This window comes from Balaenoptera borealis, assembly GCF_965194805.1.
Source record: "Balaenoptera borealis genome assembly, chromosome: 5".
In the NCBI taxonomy this organism is placed as follows: Eukaryota; Metazoa; Chordata; class Mammalia; order Artiodactyla; family Balaenopteridae; genus Balaenoptera; species Balaenoptera borealis.
Window position 1 is genome coordinate 75,311,813 of NC_138862.1, and position 21,630 is coordinate 75,333,442.

Sequence of the window (21,630 nt, forward strand, 5' to 3'; positions counted from 1 at the left end):
TGGGACGAAGTGAGAGACTGGCATGGACATATATACACTACCAAATATAAAATAGATAGTGGGAAGCAGCCGCATAGCACAGTGAGATCAGCTCGGTGCTTTATGTCCACCTAGAAGGGTGGGATAGGGAGGGTGGGAGGGAGATGCAAGAGGGAGGGGATATGGGGATATATGTATACGTATAGCTGATTCACTTTGTTATACAGCAGAGACTAATATACCATTGTAAAGCAATTATACTCCAATAAAGAGGTTTAAAAAAAAAAGAAAGAAAGAAACTAGAAAAAGAGAAATGCAACAAAAAGTAGCTAGACATGTTGGGCTCTGTGCTGGAAAAATATGTGGACTGATAGAAAAGTCAATATAGGTGCAAATAAATGCAATATAATATGCTAAGTGCTATAATAAAGGCTGAAGAAAGGAGTCCAGAGGTGGGAGTAAATACTGTTTTTAGGAGAGAAGTACCACAGAGGTGGTGCCCTGTAAGCTTGGCCTGGAAGATGATTCAGATTCCTCCAGGCAGCCAAGGGGAAGGGCCTTGCAGACCAGACAACTTGAAGAGGGAATCGCCTTAGACGCAGCTAGAAAAATATCAACGTTGTGACAATGTACGACTTCATGATGTCCCTGGACTCACTGAAGAGTAAACCTTATATGCTGTTGTGCATCTGCTAAATCTCACATAATAGCTTCTTAAGGTCCCCTCTCTTGGGGCCCTCAGAGTCCCTTGGAAGCCATCGCCATCTTGCAACAGTTTCCATTTTCCTGTAGCCTGCAGAGGATGTCTGTGGTCGTTCAGCTGGAGGGGAGGATCACTTTTGTGTCTATATGAAAGGTGCCCCGGAGATGCTGGCTAGGTTCTGCAGATCTGAAACAGGTACTGACACTTATATCTTTCAGGAGGCAAAAATATTTTAAAACCTCAAACACACAGGGCAAATAAACCTAAATCAATGAATGTGGAGGTAGTTATTTTCTCGGTAGGTGGGAAGTGGGCCCAGTAGATCTGCTAAGGCAGAGGTGATAATTTCAAAGCAGAGAAGCAGAGAGTAAATATCAGCCAGAAAAGCCCAACCACAATGGGGCATCAGAGAGGGAGGTGTGAAGCAAGCCTCAGAAGCCAGAACAGGGAGCTACAGAGGGGTCAGAGGACCAGGGAGGGTGAGAATGAGGAGTGTTCAGAGGGAACCAAAGAGACAGGTCTGAACCCTAGATTAATTCTGCAGACAGGGATACTCTGTCACCTCCTGGGGGCTGGCACCACTTATGGGGTCTTAGACAGATCAATGGGAGGAGAATATAAAAAAGATAAATCTTTTAGAAAAAAAAAAGTGATTAGAGTAAATTAGATGGTATTAGAGCAAGGTAATTGATCATTTTCACAGCAATTTCATCTTTCAGGGCCAGATTTTGAGCTGATTTGTATTGTTTCTTAGTCTTATAAACATATGCACTCTCTAAGCTGCAGCCCAGATTTGTAAGAATATTGTTGCATTCAAATGAGTTCATTTTGATCAAACTGGCCTTTTTTTCTCCTGATTTTCATCTATATTCTCCTTACAATTGCTGATAGCCATCAACTTGTGCACAGAATTCTAAGATTTGGCAAATGATTGCTTTAACTTCTCTCTCTACTTCGAGTCTTTTTTTAGAAGTCCCCCTTTTTTCTGACATTGATCTTCCTCATAGCTCCCATTAACTCCATCCTTCACAGACTGATGGTCTGTACTTGGCTGTTAATTTTTTTTTCAGGTGTCATTTGCCACCCCTTATTCATCTGGCAGCCCTTCCAATTCTTCTTATTGTCCTAAATTCTGATCCTTGACATATGCTAATATCATATTCATACAGTTGGCACTTTGAACGACCTCCAGAATCCTTTAGATATGTCTTCTTTCAAGAATCAGTAGTACATCGCCCTCGGGTTTGGAGAGGTAGTGAGTGCAAATTGAGTTCCTTATATGAAGTAGAATTCTTAATTACATTTGGGAGATAAATTGTCCTCAGCAGAGGACAATCTGTAGATTATTTTTTCTTTCAAAGTTTCTCAGTTTTTAAAGTTTGTTTTTGAATTGTTTATGACAAAGGAGTAAAGAAATACCGTGGACAATTGAATAACAAATCATCTGCATCACTTATCTTTGATTTTGTGTTGCTGGTAGAGAGATCCTCACTTATATACAATTATTAACCCCACTGCACAAGATGTGGATATCCTCGGTTCCACGTTACTATTTACAACCTAAGTCTATCTACTCTAATATAATCAGTAATCACCGTCCCTTCCTTACCCTGTGTCTATTTCCCCCATCTATAAAATGTGAGATTGGGTGATCTCTAAGGAGCCTTTCGCCATGACATTTTAATCTTCTAAATAGAATCACAAATATATGCGGTTCACAAATATATGAACGGCACTCTCAGGTTTAACATTCAAGGTGTTAGCCATTCTTGAGCAAGCATAAAGACCATAACACACAGGATTTTGTAATTTTTCAAGATACAAATTTTAACAATGAAGGTTAAGGTCATGTGTGAAGACGAGGTTTATGTTGCTAGAAGTGGAGTGTAGCCACCATCCAGTTGTCACATACAAATTAAACTGTGATGTTCTCATTTACAAGCCACCAGTGAGAGAGACATTATCATAAATAAGACAAAATAAGAAAATGAGGATAAATGTGCTAGATTTCCAACTATCCCAGGTTTTCCCAGAGAATATCAGGAGCCTATTTATCATGCTTCCTAGAGTATAGTTATTATTTTCAAACAGGGTAAAAGAATAGGGTTTTGATTTTTTTTTTTTTTTAGAGTCAAATTTAGCAGAAATTTCCAATTAGGAAAATCAAAAACATATAAAAAACTGACATCATAAAGGGGAAGTAGAAGCGTTTCCTGAGATGACTTAGGGGGGAAAAAAAACAGGAGAAATACATTATCAAGATTCACCACTTCATGAGTTTAGCCAATTTCTATTGAGCTTGACTATGTCTTGGATGCCCTTCAAGGCACTGAGGATTCAGAAGTGAATAAAAGCAAATCCTTGTCCTCACAAAGCTTATATCCTCATTGGGGGAAATAATTAATAAAGTTAATCTATAAAATATTGTCAGGCAGTGATAAATGCCCTGAAAGAAGAAATAAAGCAGGTTAAAAGGATTTTAAAAATGACAGAGAGCACCGTATTACATGGGGAGATTAGGGAAGTCCTCTGAGGAGGTAACATTTGAACAGAGATCTGAGTAAAGTCAGGGAGCAGAGCATGCAAGTATCCAGGGGCAGAGCACTGCAGGCAATAGGAATAGTGGATGCAACAGGCCTCGACACAGGATTTTGCTAGAATGTTGTAGAATTCCGAGATACCCAAGTGCCTGAAGCAGTGAACAAGGGAAGAGTCATAAAACAGAGACCCAAAGCAGAATACATTGGTGAGAAGATTTTGGAATCTTTCTTTTAGTTCTAGTTAATGAGAAAATATTAATCCAATTTATAATAGAAAGTCATGAAGTTAAATGATGAGAATTTAACAAATTCTGTATTAAGGTGGATTTTCTTTTATAATATTCTCTAAGATCACGAGGCAGGATTCATATCTGATTACCTGAGTATTCACCAACGTGCCTAGTATATGATCTAAAATAAAGTAGTAATTTAGTAACTGGACTGTGAAACGAAGGATGTAGCTACTTACACTCTACTCCAGAGAGAAGTTTCTTCATTGTATTCTTATCCACGTTTGAATTATTTCTCATCAAGAAATTCAACTCTGATTTTTTTCTTAAAGAAGTTTACTGACCACGTGATCATTTCCCTCCCAAGTCCTACTAACATGCTAGAAAAAGAAATAGTTTCAAAGAAAACTAGAGAAGCAATAAGTGTAGATGAGAGATTTCTACATATTTCTGTAAGATGTAAAGTAAGTGGAGGAGTGGTATCTGAATCAGCAGGATAGAAGAAGCTATAGCTTATACCAAGCCAGAGAGAGAGAGATTGCAAGAGGAAAGTTGGTTCACCCTGTAAAACCCCAGAGAGAACGAGACTCTGATATGTCATGTACTGTGGAAGGTGGAGATGAGACTGAGGACAGTGAACATGGGGGATGAACTGACAGCAGGCACAGAGGTTGGTTCCCTAGGTCTCCCCATCCTTCCCCTTCCTCTCTCTGCAATCTTAACTCCACTCTGGACAGAAAAAGGAAAAAATGAGGGATCAAGAAAGAGCCCTTGGCCCCCAAATTTACTTTTTAAAAAACACCTGAGATTTATTTTATTTTAGAGGAGAGGTCCCACTACCTAATGTAACCCAGTTAGACTCCAAGCCTCCCATTTCAAATTCTGAAAACTCTTCAAATCCTTGGCTGATGTCATGTATTTACTGGATGTTACAGATGGAGGCTGAAATAAATGATTCCATATTCAACTATTACTATAGTATCCTGTATGCAGTATGTACTTAATAAACGTCTACTAAACTAAAATGCTTACAAGCTAAAAAAGTTTTAAAAATACATGACTAACAAAAAATTTTAAAAACCAAAAGAAGAGTTGGAAGATAAACACATTGTTTTAAAAAAATGGAGTTGAAAAACTGGAAGAAGCAGCTAAAAGGTATAAAAGTAATTACCTCTGAGAAGGAGAAGGGGTGGGGTGCCATGAAGACAGGGGCTATTGGTTTTCATTACTATAAACTTTTGGGTTCTTTTTGATTTTTTAAACCTGTGCATGTATTACATTGATAAAACTTAGAAATTTCAAAACGAAGAAGTAAATCCTTGTTGAGATTATATGGATACACTTTAATAGTGACTTTCTTCCAAATCCAAAGAGAGAAGGTGGAGTCAGAGTGAACATTTCTGGGACTTCTCATAATGGAGAATCACTTGAAAAAGGAAACAAAACCAGTCTTGAAGGAACTGAGCGAGGCCCGCATCAGGACTGCGATGATTACCGGTATGGGTTTCAGGAAGCCTGTCAAATTACATGTATCCCAGGCATAAGCAAAAGACCATGTGAGCTGAGTGAGTTCATGTGACTGAGGCGGAGAAAACAAAACTTGGCTGTCAAGTTTGTTACCCTCTGCTCCAGTTACCTGGGAATATGTGTAGCTCCCCCGCCCAGCATGACCCCGAGCTTTGGAGGCAAGGACCGTAGCTCATTCTCTTTGTCTAATGCCCTCTGTTCCTACCCAGGATCTGCGCAGGGCTAATAGGCTCACAGCAAATGTTGAAATAAGAGAATGGGATTCTCATCAAGAACCCCAGTGAGACCTCTGTGTAAAGGGGGTGAGACCCTGCTGGACTGTCCTTCAGGGCGGTGGGGTAGGCATGGCCTGTGATGATCAAATCCAACATGGCCGGCCCTAAGTGCTTTTTTCCTTTACTTAATTGGAATCCAGATTCCAAGAATAGTTTTATGTTATCAGACGAGGCCCATATAACTTTCACCACTGACAGCTGTCAGTCTTCTGAGGATTAGTCGTAAAGCACTTAAATATTTATTTATTCACTTGTGCATGTTTTGGAAATATGCGACGTTCTGGGACATGATGCTGTTATGGGAGGGAAATGCAGACGTAGTGTTTGAGCATCCGTGACAGATAGGCCTGATAAACGGTTATGAAAAAAGCAGAAAGCGATAAATGCCCCCAAGAGCACCAACATTGTGGTACAGTCACTCAGAGGAGGGAGAGCTCAGTTCTGGATGCTGAGAGGTTTCTACACAGAGCAAGCCCACTTCCTTTGTCATCTAGGTGACAACCTTCAAACAGCCGTTACTGTTGCAAAGAATTCTGAAATGATTCCTCGAGGGAGCCACGTGATCCTTGTTGAAGCCAATGAACCCGAAGAGTTTGTCCCTGCCTCCGTGACCTGGCAGCTGGTAGAGAACCAAGAGAGTGGGCCTGGAAAGAATGTGAGTGAATGTTACAAGGCTCCTGCATGGGCCAGGGCAGATGGAATACAGCCCTGACCCTGGGCAGCTCTCTCTTGGCATTAGAAGTCACCACAATAATAATCCCTCCCATCTGCCCAGAGTTTTACTGTTTGAAAAGCTTTTAGCAATTCCGCCGGCACTTCTCAGTCTTGGCTTCATGTAGAAACTACCCAGAAGAGTTTTTAAGCTTCCAAAGCCAAGACTACGGATTCAATCAGAATCTCTGGGCTGGGAACTGACATCAGTCCTTCCCCCGGTGATTCCAATGGGCAGATGTGGCTGAGAACCACTGATTTACATCCATGGTTCCCACTTGATCCTCAGTTACCCTACACAGTTGAGCCAACTATTCATTTTACAAATGGGAAAACTGAGGCCTAGAGAGGTAAGCTTACCCAAAACACACACCGGTGAGCTGCAGAGCAGGAAATCAAAATTCTGTCTGTTTGATCACCCCCACCCCCAACCCCAACCCATGGGCATTTAGACTGCACTATACCGGTGACATGATATGAACAGATATTGGGCTTCTCTAGGTAGCAAGCTTCCTGTGCACTTACCCCGGGACAGCTCTTTCATGTGAAGAGAATGGGCTGCAGCTTGACATTTCCTTACTAAATGTAGCACCTCAGCCTTTGTGTGAATTCAAAGAGATGGTCCTCTAGGTGATAAATTACAAAAAAGCTCCCTTCCTCCAGGTTGACCAGCCCTTCAGATTGTTCAGTGTCGAGTAGGCCTTTGTGCAGCACACAAGCTGCACAGCTGTACAGAGTGGCCGTACCCCTACCCTGTGAAGAGGTGTGTTAACTTGGCTCAAATCCATTGTACGGACTGTGAAAGACGACAGCTCTGTCTCTGCTTTCAGCGGATTTCTGGTGCTGATTTCCTTGCGAGCCCACTTGCCTCAGCATCCATGCATGTTGCCTCAGCTGCACCGAGTGATGAAACTGGGATCCTCACTAATTTTTTTTCAAAGTGCTTAACATTATTTATTCAAGAAAAATTAGTTTGCTTGTACCTATATACATTTTTAACAAGAGATGGTATACTTTAAAAAATTTATTTTATTGAAGAATAGCTGATTTACCATGCTGTGTTAATTTCTGCTGTACAGCAAAGTGATTCAGTTATACATCTATATGTTCTTTTTCATAGTCTTTTCCGTTATGGTTTATTACAGGATACTGAATATAGATCCTCACTACTTTTTAATAAAGAGTCCACTTATGAGCTTAATGCCTCTCCTGAAGGTTTGTCATTGCAGGGAGAAGTCGCATCATAGTCTCAGGCTTTCCTGCTCCTCTCTGGCTCCCTCCCACCCCACTTTCTCTCCCCGATTTCCAAGAAAAGCACAGGGAATCCAGTCCCTGCCCCAAGTGAACACTTTACAGCAAGTCTTTGGTTGGCGGTTTAACAATGGAGGTTGGAAGGGGAGGGGTGTATCACCTTGCCTCCCAGTCTAGTACATCAAAATGTTTTTTCTTCCAAATACAATGCTTCCCCCAGTGAATTCCTCTGATGAAGAAAAGGTTCTCATCTTTTATACTATCTGAATTTAGAGTCCGACACAAATGTAAGACCCGCTGAAAAATGTTGCATCAACAGCCATTACCAGCTATTGACATGATGAATGCATACACGGTCATCAGATGCTTTCTCTTGGAGCTGAGCCAGCTGGGGCTCAGTGATAGGGCTACACTGACAGGTGAAAAACAGGACAGAGAGGGTTTCAGAAAAGGAGTAGCGCTGGTGCAGGGGTAACAGGATGTGGAAGAGGATCTGGGCACCGTGAGGGAAGAGGTTACCTGTGGGGTGGGGAGAGGCCAGGTTAGGCTCTGAAGAGTCTACCTATTGTACAGGGAAGAAATTGGGGCATGATTTTTGAATGAATGAATGGTAAGAGATCTTAGGAAACAAAAGGTTGCATGAGGAGGAGAAGGAAGAGAAGGGAGGAATGTTTCCTCTTCTTCCTTGGAATCATTCATTGGTTCCTTGGAATCACTCACTGGTACCTTGGAATGATTTCCTCAGTAGACTGACATCACACGTATTATCTCCCAGAATAGGATACAGAGCATCATGTTGCCAAAGTATTCTCTGCTCATATAATTTGCGGGGGGAGCATTTTGAGTATCTTCTTCATATGAGTCTAAGTTCTATGGGTAAATTCCATATTGTGTATTTGCTGGTCCTCACCCTGTTGTGTAACATGAATACACTTCCTTCCATAAAACGTAGGAAAGCAACAACATTCCTTAAAAACCAATGTAGAAATAATGCCCTTTTGAGTTTAGGAAACCTACATTAACGTTGGAAACAGTTCAGTGCCTGATAGAGAAAGAGGGAGCTGTTACCATTTCGCAGTGAGTGGGGAAATCATACCAAGTGATATTTCAGCATTTCAGCAGCTTGCTTCCAAAAGGAAGTACTGGAGAAATGATGTGTTTTGTTTTGCTCCTCAAATTACTGAGATTAAAAAGGGTAAGAGAACAGTGAAGGGGATGATAAGCGAGGTTATCTCAGAGTTGGGAAATAAACACCCCCAGACAGGCACTGCTCCTTCAGGAGTTTCCCGCCCCCCCTAAGCCTCCTGATCTTGCACATGCGCACGGCCCCCTGTTCAGCGTTTGAGGCTGGTACTGCCCCTCGCCCCGCCCCTGGGGCCAGTCCAGCCCCTGCCTCCTTCCTCCCTCCCTCCCCAGCAGAGAGAACCTCCAGCTAGTTCCAAAGACGCTGCCTGTTTTTTGTGTCTGTTTCTCTCTGAAAGCCACCAACTCATGTCAGGCTGAACTCTATTCCCCTTCCTGCCTGGATTCTTAAATTACAGCAGAAGGAAACAAAGACTTCATGGTTTATTCTCAAAATCATTTGTTATCTTGTCGCTGTGTGTGTATTTTCAAATAGTGCCGTGCAGGGTTGTGCTGTCAGTGGGAAGGAGATAAGTGGAGAACGAGCCCAGGGCAGCAACCATCTGTTAGCAGTGTCTTGAAAGTCCTGTCGCCTTACCAGTCAAGGGCCATAGAATCTAGACCCCCAAGGCTTCTAGAAAGCTTTTAGTGCATTTCCTCATTGGAGAGACGGGAAAGCTGAGACTCAGAGAGGTTGTCTCTTGCCTAAAGTTTGCACAATTTGGGGCAGAGCTAGGAATAGAACCTTGATTCTCAACTCCTGATCTATTGCTCTTTCCTCTGCTTAGTCTTCAGTTACGGAGACCGTGTTTATTAAAAAGAACTGTATTTCCTTAAGCGTTTTAATCTTATATGCTGTTCTGCTTTTTAGTTACTTTTTATTCATTAGAGCTTACCCCATCTTGGAAAAATGGCCTGGAACAAAGCAATAGACTTGTGATGGAAAACTGAAAGTGAAAGTTAAATATTAAAGTGTTAAATCCTCTTTTTTCCCTTTTCTGACATTTGGTCTAATGTCACACCACCCAATGCTATATTAAAACGGTGGCCAGGAGTAATTTTTCAGGACTGTTCTTTTATTTTAAAAGTGTTCATCTCCCTAATCTTATTGCAATCGTTGTTTTTCTCTTTAGATTCTGGTGAATGGAACCATTTTTGCAAGAATGTCCCCTGGGCAGAAATCTAGCCTCATTGAAGAATTTCAGAAATTAAAGTAGTTGTTATTGCATGAAAAGAGAGTGTATTTGTTATTTATTGCTGTGTAACAAATTACTCCAAAAAGTAGTGGCTTAGAATAACACCATTTATTTTTTTTTTACATTGCTGTGGGTCAGGAATCCAGGTGTGCTTAGCTGAGTCTTCTGGTTCTAGGTCTCTCACAGGTGTAATGAGGTGTTGGCCAGGACTGCAATCATCTTGGGGGGGAAGGATCTGCCACCAGCCTCACTCATGTGTTGTTGGCAGGATTCAGTTTCTTGTGGGAGGTTGGGCTAAAGAGTCTCAGTTTTTCACTGGCTGTTGGGCAGAAGCCACCCTTGTTTCCTTGCGACGTGGGTCATTTCATAAGGAAGCTCACAGTGTGTCAGCTAGCTTCCATGAGAGTGAGCAAGCAAGAAGAGTTAGAGGGAGAGAGAGAGGGAGAGAGAGAAGTATGACCATTTTTTATATCTTCATCTTAGAAATAACATCTTATCCCGTCACTTTATTCCTTTCATTAGAAACAAGTTGCTAGGTCCAGTCCACACTCAAGGGAGGGCATTAGACGTCATGAATACCAGGAGGTGGGCCATTTTAGAAGCTGTCTACCCCGGAGAGCATTCCTTCTGTGGCCCATAGGGCACATCTTAGAGGAAGATCCCCTGCTTGGATATAGAGTATAGAAACAACAGGGGTTTGTACAGCTCAGAGTGGAAAAAAATGGAGAAGTGTGCGAGTTATCACCTGGAATTATTTGAGGTTGGTCCATCAGAAGCTGTGTGAATAATTTCAGGTCCTCCAGGAAGGAGATGAAATGGCATTTTCACTGTTTTGGGTATAGAGGCCAAAGTCAGAAAAAGAAAAAGTCCTTTCTTATCTCCTTCAAAAATACAGATGACCAAGTCACATCAGAGTGAAACGGTTCTTCTTGAGACCAGACCTATGTATTACTTGCTGGGACTGTTACAATTTCTGGACTGCAGATTTCTGGAAAGTGAAAAGGAATGGAGAGTAGTGAAACTTAGATCATTGCTGATAAGTAGTAAGTAAAATCAAGAGACTGCCTTTGACTATTATTTTTTGTTGCCCAAGCATTCTTAGGGAAGTTTCCAAAACTGCTTATTAACTCCCATAATGCCTCGAGGCTGGGTTAGTAACTAGTGTCTAAAATGACTATTTTACTTACATGGTCATTATATGATATTGGCTGAAGAAAGTAATTTTACCCTTCTCAAATACCTGAGAAATGTTGCCAACTTAAATGCTTACTTTTGAAAAGCTGTATTCCCCTAAAGAAAAATCAATTCAGGAGGATATACGCTGTCTCAGAATAAGTTATCCTCTCAATTTCCAGATCTTGATCTTCATTCAGAATTTATCCTTTATTCAGACAACGCTAGAAGATGTAAGATTCCTCGTGTGATATAAAGACTAAATATGTACTTTACGCCTGAAGAAAGGAAGCCATTTTCAGCAAATATGTATAGTCTTGATATGTACATGAACACAAACAAATGTTTATAGGGTGATTTTCATATATACTAGCCAAATAGTGGGTTAAACCATATGAATCTGTTTACATGTGACCATTTTTGACCAATAAAGATGGCTGTTTCTTATGTGTCAACTAATAATAAGGAAATTCTCTGAGAACTTCATTTTTCCCTGTATTGTGTTATTTCAGGTGTTTTTGGCAAGTTACCACTGAGTCTTTAATAGTATTGCCATTAATCAATACCTCCGATGTATTATTTACTTATAATAGAAGACAGAGTGTGTCTTGCATCAGAAACTCCTTTTCTTTAGTAACAGCTTTAAAATTGACTCTTCCCTTTATACTGTTGTGTTTGTACACCAAACTGGTATAGGTGGGGGGCATGTTATCTCATTTTCACTCCAAGATGCATCAAGAATATGTGTATATATCACTAGTTATATCTGTTAAACCATTTCCCAAATGTTTCCCTCCCTAGTGTCTACATGTTAAACTTTCAGCGGCAGTCAGCAACCAAAACACAGATGGACTAGGTTGTGACCTGTGCATTAGGGTGTGGAAAGTGCTGTGATTATGACAGCACACACTTCAGCTTGGTCTTGGTGGATATAATCCAGTAGGACTTCTTTTGAATTGTGTGATCATCTTTGTGGACATCTTTGGCAGTATCACCATCATTTCCGTGTGATTGATTGATTGAAACAATTTAAAGATACAAGGGCATTATCTCTCTGGGAATAGTTATCTCCAAGTCTTTTTCTTTCAGCCTGATTCCACATGTGTTCAGGAGACACACACACACACACATACACACACATCGCGTGTGAGTTATGATGGAAGTTACTCAAGTGAGGCATTAAGCTTAATTAAAATTAAGCATTAATTTTTCTTATCCTTTCCCCTGCAGTTATTATGTAGGCATGTGTGGAGATGGAGCTAATGACTGTGGGGTGAGTAGAAATTACTTCTTCTAATGCAGGGGGTTCACTGATATCCCTTTTAAGGACCCCACATCTCCTGGGGTCTGACTCTTCACCCTTCTGCCAACAATCACATCACTTAATCATTCTGATGTTTGTATTCACTTCTACCAGAGTGTGGGTTGGATGTGGTTTAGAGTAAAGTGAGATGAGTCACTTCAGCTGTTTTCTAGCAACTCCTAGAATAATAAAGACAAGGAAAAGTTACATAGGCTCCCATATTTCAGACCCAAAAGGGACTTTTCAAGACTAGCTGGTTTAAATCTCTCCTGTTATAAATAAGGAAATGAGACTCAGGGAGGTGAATTCTTTTTTTTTTTTCCTGAAGTCACGCAGCTGGTAAAGGCTGAATGAAGGAAGAATTTGAAACTGATGGTAACGCTTTGAATTATGTGTAAATTGTGTTTATCCCTGCCAGATTTCTACACCAGGGTTACTTTTTACAAGTTGGCTATACCCCAAAATTCTTACACTCAGCAAAATCATAGACCAAATTATTTGGTCATTACATACAATAGCAAACCTAAATTACAAGATTCTCAGCAGATTACTTCTCTAACGCAACAGAAGGCAGTGCATATTTTATAATCTGAGTTTCGAAGATATGGTTGAAACAGTAGCTTACCTTGAAGATTGATGTACATAAGAAAATATTTTAGGAGCTAATTTGTGAAACAAGAAGTAAAGAGAATTGCTTTGTATTTCCAAAGTCTATTAGATACTTAGGGTCTAGGTTTTTGTCTTACTTCCTTCTTAAATATTTTCTTCAAAGTTCTGTGAAAAACATAATTAGAGATCTGTTATGAATATTTCTGCCTCATACTTCATGAGAAGAAGCTAGTTGTTAGTCTCCTCTTCCAAATCTAGAGTGAGTACCCATTCTCATTAATTATGTGGAATTTAGAACAAAACAAATAAACTGGATGTTATAAAGGACATAGTCTCTTCCTCCGAAGAGTTCATTATCTGATGGGGGAAAAAAATCATGCATAAAACTAACCCTAACGTAAAGTAGATGGTCCTAAATTACATCACAGAGATATAAAATATTAAGGGAGAAAGGAAGAAGAAGGAAATATTCTAATATTAATTGAACATGAATTTAGTGTATACTGGCCATAGTAACCAGGTACTTTGCACTTTCTACAGAGCTACAGAAATACGAAATCTCATTTTATGTTCATACAATTCTCATGGGATTAGGGGCTCACTGGCCTGCTCATTGGCTGCTCTCTGCTCTGGGCATTGTCTGGACAGTTTCCAGTCTTGATGAGAAATGAATTAACCCTTATATCAGTGAGACAACGTATATTCTGGAACGATTCTCTGATGTGTGCATCTGGTCCTTTCCTCCAGTGAAGATGCTGTATGCCCCAAACTTCGTCCCAGCAGTTAGCTGGTTGGCTGGATCAGGCAGCCGGCAGCCTAGGAAAAGGTGGGAATTAGTTTTTCCTATAGTTCATGAAGGTGGCCTGTTAAGTGTAAGAACTGTGATAGTAAAGGCCCTCACAAAGTTCCATCCAAATTCTGTCATCATTTTAATAGACTTCTCGAATGAGTCCTTCCACTTTCTTATCATGTCTACACACCCTCAACCTATACACACACACACACACACACACACTCTTCTACCACTGGGTCATTGTTTACTTGGTGCCTCTTTAATTGGTGACTGCGTGGATCCAGCTGGAGGAGCAGCATAAACAGAGACCCAGGGGTGGAAGAGTGCAATGTTATCAACTCTATGATGTGAAGAGTAGCCTCGCGATGTTTGAAGAGTTAGAGCTTGGCCTGAGGAGTCGTGGCTTTATCATTCCAGGCTTTGAAAATGGCTCATGCAGGCATTTTGCTGTCAGAACAGGAGGCATCTGTGGCCTCCCCTTTCACCTTGGAAACAGCCAACATCGACTGTGCGTCTCATCTCATCAAGTAAGCCACCTATCCCCCTTCCATCCCCTGACCGACAGGCTCACTGTCTGGCTCTGGACAGAATTCAACTATAATTGAAAGTGATAAATGTCACAGCAGAGGCTTGGGTAAAGTGCTACTGAGTATCAATTAAGGGGGCCATGAGTGCTGCTTGAGAATGCTGGTAAAAGCAACAAAAAGGTGACTTATGCTGAGCTTTAAAGGATACATGGCTGTGTCATTTGGACAGCTGAAAACTAGAGTTGATATTTAAAAACCGATTGTATATCTTACTTCTCTCCTTTATTTTGTATGTTGGATGCTTACTGGAACATTTATCTCAGGAGCTGGGGATGCAGGGGAAGCAGAAAAGGAACCCTCCACCAGAAAGCTTCCCCCAATAGTGTTATGTCTCCAAAATACAAATTAGTGAATATCCAAAGTGACTGCACCGGAGACTTTTACAATGGATTGGCAATTGGATTAGGGAAGGGGCAGGAATTAAAAACTGTTTATTTTCCCAGTATAGCTCCCTTACCTCCACTGCACTCTCATTTCTGATCTTGTCTCTGCTCATATTTTTTTTTGGTCTAATTATTATCAATTAAATAAAGGTTTTATTGGCTAAATAACAAACAACCATAAACCCTATGATGTGATCCAGGCCAGTAGCTATATGTAGAGATTCATGAATTATTATTCTTAACCAGTGTTTTGATTGCAACATTAGGCACTCAGTATTTGCGTGTACATTTGCTCTAAATTAACGTTAAAACACTTAAATAATGACATTTTTAGGGATCTCTGCTATGGTTCAAACTCCAGGCTGACAATGGAGAAGGATGATATAACATCCAAGTAGCACATAAAGATATAAAACAATAGAAGGCCCAGTTTCTATGAAAACTCCAAGTACTGGGCCTTGACACTTCCCTGGCTGTCCAGTGGTTAAGACTCCGTGCTTCTACTGCAGAGGGACACGGGTTCGATCCCTGGTTGGGGAACTAAGATTCCACATGCCACATGGCACAGCCAAAAAAAAAAAAAAAGAAATCTACTCATACAGTTAAGAATAAAACATCAGGTTTTTTTTTTCATTTAACATACCTTTTTTTATTGAAGTATAGTTGATTTGCAATGTTGTGTTAATTTCTGCTGTACAGCAAAGTGACTCAGTTATACATACAATTACCTTTTTTTAAATATTATTTTCCATTATGGTTTATCACAGGATACTGAATATAGTTCCCTGTGCTATACAGTAGGATCTTCTTGTTTATCCATCCTGTATATAACAGTTTGCATCTGCTAATCCCAACCTCCCACTCCATCCCTCCCCCACCCCACCCCCCCTTGGCAACCACAAGTCTGTTATCTATGTCTGTGAATCTGCTTCTGTTTCATAGATAAGTTCATTTGTGTTGTATTTTAGATTCCACATATAAGTGATATCATATGGCATTTTTCTTTCTGACTTACATCAGGTTTTATACTTTGTGCATACATTTTTTCCCTCTGATTTTTCCTGTAATACTGTGGGGTAACTTCAGGCCATCGTCACGGCCGATGGTCTGGAGCACATCACAGAATCTTGAGGTTTACACAAAAAAAGACAACCATGAAGTTCTCAGCATGTCCCTTGGTGCATCTGAATGTGCAGCGGCCGTTGGGGTTGGGAATCACCTAAATGTGCTAGCCTCTGTGTGACTGCAAAGCAGCAAGACAGCTTGACCCTCTCCCTGAGTACTGGGTGCCTGTACCTGTGTCCTTCCTGCCCTCAAACAGCATCACCTCCCCTACCTTCAAAGCAGCTTCCCTTGCTAACTCCCATGCTTCCTGCTTCCGAGGACCATTTGGTCCTTAGAGTCCATCTTTGAGGCTCAGAACCTCAGAGTGCTTTTAACTCTTTCCTCTTTTTCATCCCTGGCGAGCCAGGCATTATGTTATAGTGGTGTGTCTTTTGGAGAGTCTCTCCAAGCCTTACCCTTACTATCTCTATTGCCTGAACCTGGTTTGTGTCATGGTGACTACAAATCCAGAGTGCTCGGGACACTTGCCAGACTTCATGCTTCCCATCATCAACACAACCCATGCAGGTCTTTTAAAATATTGTGCTTGAAAATGTGGTGGATTAGGAATGAGACAGAGCCTTGAGCTGGAGGACTCACATTCCAGTAAAGGGTATAGATATATGCAGATGTAATCGCATAACACAGAATCTTCTGCCTGATGAGTAAGAGGTGCTCAATAAATTAGCTTTAAATAAATGAACGTCCCAATAATACAGTCATCGTTCCAGTAGTTCAGGATGATAACTCAAGCCAAAAGGGAAGATTTCAAAGGAAGGTTGCAATTTGAAGGATGGATAGGATGTATGGAAACGCGAAGGAGGTGGGAGGGAATTCCAGGTGGGGGAACGGAGAGCCATGTTCAGAAATGGGGTTTTCATTGGAGAGTACAGGGGCCTGATAGCCAAACTGGGCTGGAAGGCTTTTCAGATGGGATCTGTGGAGGGGAAGCTGGAGTGCCAGGTGTGGAGGCCTCGCATAGGGGGTTCAAACTCCAGGACGGTTGCACCAAGTGCCTACTTGATTCATCCAAAAGACAGTGGCACTTGAACTTTGGATGCCCTTTCTCATGCCCAGTGCATTTCTGGAGGCAATATACTGTTTTAAAATACAAGTCAGGATGTAAAATTTCTCTAGTGGCAGATGGCTTATTAAGACTTCAGGGTTAGGCTGATTTTACCCTTGTTACATGCCTAGTCCTGGGAAAACATCCTCTAGACGAGCAATGAGGTACAGTTTTAGGTACATGGGTCCAGATCCACAGGTTTCCATTTTTATTCTTTGAAACATGATTGACTTGTTATAGTTCAAGTCCTTTAGGGCAAGGACTATGCCTTATTCATTTCTCTGTTGCTGTGCCTACCACGGTACCTCAGAGCATTTGATGAACGTTTGTGGAATGCATTAAGTAAATGAGTGAGCCACTTAAAATTCACAACCATTAGGAATAGCAGTCATTTTGGAGGCCCGTGCAAGGTGTGGAGGCCTCGCAGAGGGGGGGTTCAAACATTCTTTATGCCTTACCATTCTAGATTTTTGCACTTTTTTGTTTTTTTAAATCCAGGTGTCAGTTTTCCTGGAAATGTACAACTGCAGGAAAAAAGGATGAAATCACAAAGTGCACGTCAGAAAACAATCCAGGCTTCACATGCTTGCCATTCTCAGCCGGTCTTCTGCTCCACCCTCTGTGCTGAAAACAAAAAGGCAGTACCTCGCAGCCTGGTAGAAAACATCCACCCAAAGCATCCTGGCTCATCTCCCGCCAGAACCTTCTCACCTTGTCCAAGACAATGTGGTTGTTAGTTTGGCTCTTTGGGTTTTATTTCTCATGTCCCTGACCTGTTGACAAAGTTTGAGCAGCGGTGTCCATGTCACTGGAGACTGGAAACCAAGAGGATGTGGGCTGCCTCCCACATGGATTCGCTTCTGCCTTGCTTGACCAGAGGAGGCTGCAGGAGGGCTTGTTTGCCAAGTTCCCCACTCCTCTTACTTTGGCCTGTCATAATCCACCACCAACCAGACCCAGTTAAAGGAATAACAGTTCAAGCAGAATTTTTTAAAGAGGGTAATATTTACTTTTTTATTCTTATTTATTTATTTATTTATTTATTTTTTGGCTGCGTTGGGTCTTCGTTGCTGCGTGTGGGCTTTCTCTAGTTGCAACGAGCGGGGGCTACTCTTTGTTGAGGTGCATAGGCTTCTCATTGCAGTGGCTTCTCTTGTTGTGGAGCACAGGCTCCAGGCGCCCGGGCTTCAGTAGTTGTGGCACACGGGCTCAGTAGTTGTGGCACATGGGCTCAGTAGTTGTGGCACACGGGCTTAGTTGCTCCACAGAATGTGATATCTTCCTGGACCAGGGATCGAGCCCGTGTTCCCTGCATTGGTAGGCGGATTCTTAACCACTGCGCCACCAGGGGAATCTGGTAATATTTGCTTTTTTCTTTTTTATTGAAGTATAGTTGACATACAATATTATATTAGTTTCAGATGTACAACATAGTGATTTGACATTTACGTACATTATGAATTGATCACCATGATAAGTCTAGTAACCATCTGTCACCATACAAAGTTATTATAATATTATTGACTAGGGACTATTTACTGGCTAGCTGCAATTTTTACCATTGTCTTTATCTCTTTGGGTTCCCATACCAGCTCACATTATTACCCTGTGTTCTTCCTGGTGTATTGAAGCCAACAAACCCATTTCATCTCAAATATTGGTGCCACATCTACTCTCCCTATAATGTGAGAGCACCTGGCCCTTAGCTTTATGTCTCTAAGGGACTTTAAAACACACACGGGGAGCAAGTGTTGCTAGGATGGAATGAATCACAGGCGAGTCAGTACTTGACATTTTGCACCTTGTCACAATGTATTGTGTTTATAATGTACATGTTAATCTTCTTAATTCATTGCAAGCTTGTTGAAAATAAGGACTGTGCCTGATTCATTTATATCCTCCGTGACTCTGAGCATAATGCTGGCACCTTATAAGCCTTAAATAAATGTGAACTTATGAATCAGTGGGTGAGGTAATGATTGAAGGAAAGAATGAGTGAGTGAATGAGTGGTTAAATGAATAACTGAGAGGATGAATCAGTGATTAAGTGAATGTATATCAGCAGGCTATTAAAATGAGCTCCTTTTAAAATATAAAAGAGACTGGGAGACGTGTGTCATATATAACCAGTTATTTTTATGTTTTCTTAAACAGAGAAGGCCTAGCTGCTCTTGTCTCATCCTTCGGGGTATTTAAATACTTGACCATGTACGGCATAATCCAGTTTATGCGTACATCACTGCTCTACTGGATATGAACTAAAATAATTTCTTCCCAGTTCTAATTGCATTTATATCCCTTGTATATTTGGGGGAGGCGGTGCAGCTCTTACACAGGATTTAATGTTTTATAAATAAATGACATTTCTCAAAATAGGTGTCTACAAACTTGAGAACTTGATATAGCTGTGCATGAAACACAGAGCTAGAAATAAGTAGATGTGGCTCAGTTTCTAGGAGTGTTGTTTTTCTCTAGATAACCGGAGACACTTGACCTCCTCCAGCCTCTATTTCTTCACTTAGAGTATGGAGAGAGCCTCAGGGCAGCCTAAATATAACTCAGCAGGAAATGCATCAGTCTCCAACTATGGAATATTTTTGGCAGACTAAGAAGAGATAAAAAGAATGAGAAGTTGTTGAATTTGACTTTGAAGGACTCAAAAACTGGAAAAATTCCCATACCGGAGCTTTAGTTCTGAACTTGCCCAGAATGTACACATGTCATTAGTAAAGGATTAACAATTCTATAAAAATGTTTTGAAAAGACTTTTGAAATGAAATGATAAAAATAATCATCTAAGAATTAATTAGCTATATGGAAGAAATATGTATAGGTTGAAAGTAATCTGCATTGGTTCAGCCATAACTTACTCTACAGTAAAATGATCCACCACTCTCAGGGAACACTGTGAGGAGGGAATTATTTTACTGCTTTCCTGAGACATTTGAGTGGTGAAAGCAGGGACCACAGGACTCCAGCCTCAGTGGGCTATTGATTGCAAGAAGCATACACAGAGGCTAAGGGCCAACCAGGTGGGTAGAAACAAGAAATGGATTGGGAGTCAGGAAACCTGGATTCAAGTTCTGCCTCTATCACTAAAAACAAATTAGATTTTGCCCTTGGTCGAGCCTTTATCTGCCTCCGGGAAGTCAGGCTGACTGATTTCCAAAGCCCTCGATAGTTCTCTGAAAACTGCTCCCAGAATAAAAAGTTAAGCTGTCTTTGAAAAGCCCTGTTCCATCTCACCCTGCTTATATATAATTTTACCATTCTGAGGGCAAAAGAATATGAGAAGGAAATGTAAAAAGACAGAGAAAGAATTGGAGGATGAGAGGGGCACTGAGAAACTATTTGCATTCTCTGAAAATAACGAAAGCAGAATTTCAGTTCCAAAGTCTCCATGGATAGAGTTGGAACCAGTCTACTCTGAAGCCATTCACTCTGATGGTCTAGACCTAAGTAAGAGTGTCCTCCAAGGACCTTCACCTGGAAACATCTTGGCCTTGAGTTCACTCTCCAAAGGGCCAGAAATATTTTCATCTGCATCAATGTGGTCTGTAATATGCATAGAACCAGATTATGATTTAGTGCTCAGTCAATAGCTATGAAGCAGAGAAACAGACTTGGCAGCAAAAGGTACTGCAAGGCAAGTTCCTGGAGAGTATCAAGCTGACTTTCATGTTTAAATACTTCAATTCCATAAATGTGAACTGAAAAGGAGTTCTATGTCTACACAAACTTTAGAAAGGCAGGTGGTATACCAGAATGAAGTCTGCAATGGGCTTACTTGGGGTGGGGAACTTGTTCAGTTTGTGAAAGTAAATGGACTCCAAGAGAATGATGTTGTGAACTCAATCCATGGATGAGGATGGAGAGAAAAACGTGTTGAATGATTTGAGGCCTTGACTTCAAATTTTAAGTATGAAGTTCCCAGAAGAACTTTCAGGCTTTAATATCTTATGTTGAGAGTTCAACTATCCAGGCTGAGTCTACAGCTGCCAGAATTACTATGGCCAATAAGGAGGGTGTTTCCCAACTGACTGACTCTCATTGCTAATATGGAATTAAGTTATACACTGGGAAAATAGTGATTTCGTTTTATTCTATCCAATGAGATGCTAAAGATGTTAGGTAAGTTCCTTTCTTCCTAAAGTGGGGGAGGAAAGTAACAGCTGCTTCCTGACCACTTTCAAGAAGAGTGTCGGGAATGATAAAGACTATATGATGGCAGAAGCCTCACTTATGTTTACTTTTCTTTCCTTTTCAGCAACTACAGCTCTTCGGGATTTACCAGTATCTCATGCCAGATGTTGCTACTACCTTGATGGTCTGTTTAACAAGTAAGCTCTTTAGCCAAGTAAACCATATTCATTGTATTTATCCATGAAATTCTAGAACTATTCATACAAATAAGAGGTTCTGACAATGACACATCTTAACTACCAAGACCTCATTACCTGTGAAGTTTCTGAAAGTGGTGTTGGCAGTAAGTTGAGGCTTGAAGTCCTCAGACTTGGCATTAATATGTCCTGATAGAAAATAGGTCTTAGCCTCACAAAATTGTCAACACATTCTCAGTTCTTTGTAGGTTTGTGTCTTGTACAAAGAAAAATGTACAAGAAATCCGGGAAGGGAAATCTTTGAAACCCAAAGGTCATTTTCCATTATTCAGCTATGCTGCACATTGACGTGAAACCAGACTTTTGCTAGGTCTTTGACGTTTGAGAACAAATGCTAGCGCTTTATTGTAGTGGAATTCTCTCAAAAGCAAGGTGTGGCTCACAGCAGCTATTTCTTATTTCCTTCCTTTGAGATGACACTGATAAAGTATTTCCTACCTAGGAACTTAGAGCTTGATACTAACTCTTAGTAAGTGAGAAAGGTGACTGCCTCAACAGAGAGCAAAGAAAAAGAATGATATACTCATCTCCTTTTCCTTGTTCAACAAAGGAAGTGTTACGAAAAATAACAGATAAAACATGCAGCAATGCAGGATATGAACAACCTTGAGAATTTCATGTAGCATCTTAAAAACATGAAAGTGATATTGAGGTCATATATTATATTAACCCAATGAC

General features: G+C 40.8%; 1 protein-coding gene across 1 annotated transcript in view; it reads left to right on the plus strand.

The window, feature by feature from the left end:
- The window catches only part of LOC309629507 (putative cation-transporting ATPase 13A5), a 120,804-nt gene that overhangs the window by 74,033 nt on the left and 25,141 nt on the right, over positions 1 to 21,630 (plus strand). The window contains 12 exon segments of the mRNA XM_082393604.1: positions 722 to 800; positions 803 to 907; positions 4,746 to 4,843; positions 4,847 to 4,949; positions 5,749 to 5,909; positions 8,225 to 8,299; positions 8,301 to 8,351; positions 9,472 to 9,551; positions 11,938 to 11,980; positions 13,830 to 13,939; positions 18,707 to 18,803; positions 20,820 to 20,892. Of these exon segments, the coding sequence (XP_082249730.1) occupies positions 722 to 800; positions 803 to 907; positions 4,746 to 4,843; positions 4,847 to 4,949; positions 5,749 to 5,909; positions 8,225 to 8,299; positions 8,301 to 8,351; positions 9,472 to 9,551; positions 11,938 to 11,980; positions 13,830 to 13,939; positions 18,707 to 18,803; positions 20,820 to 20,892 (1,075 nt within the window).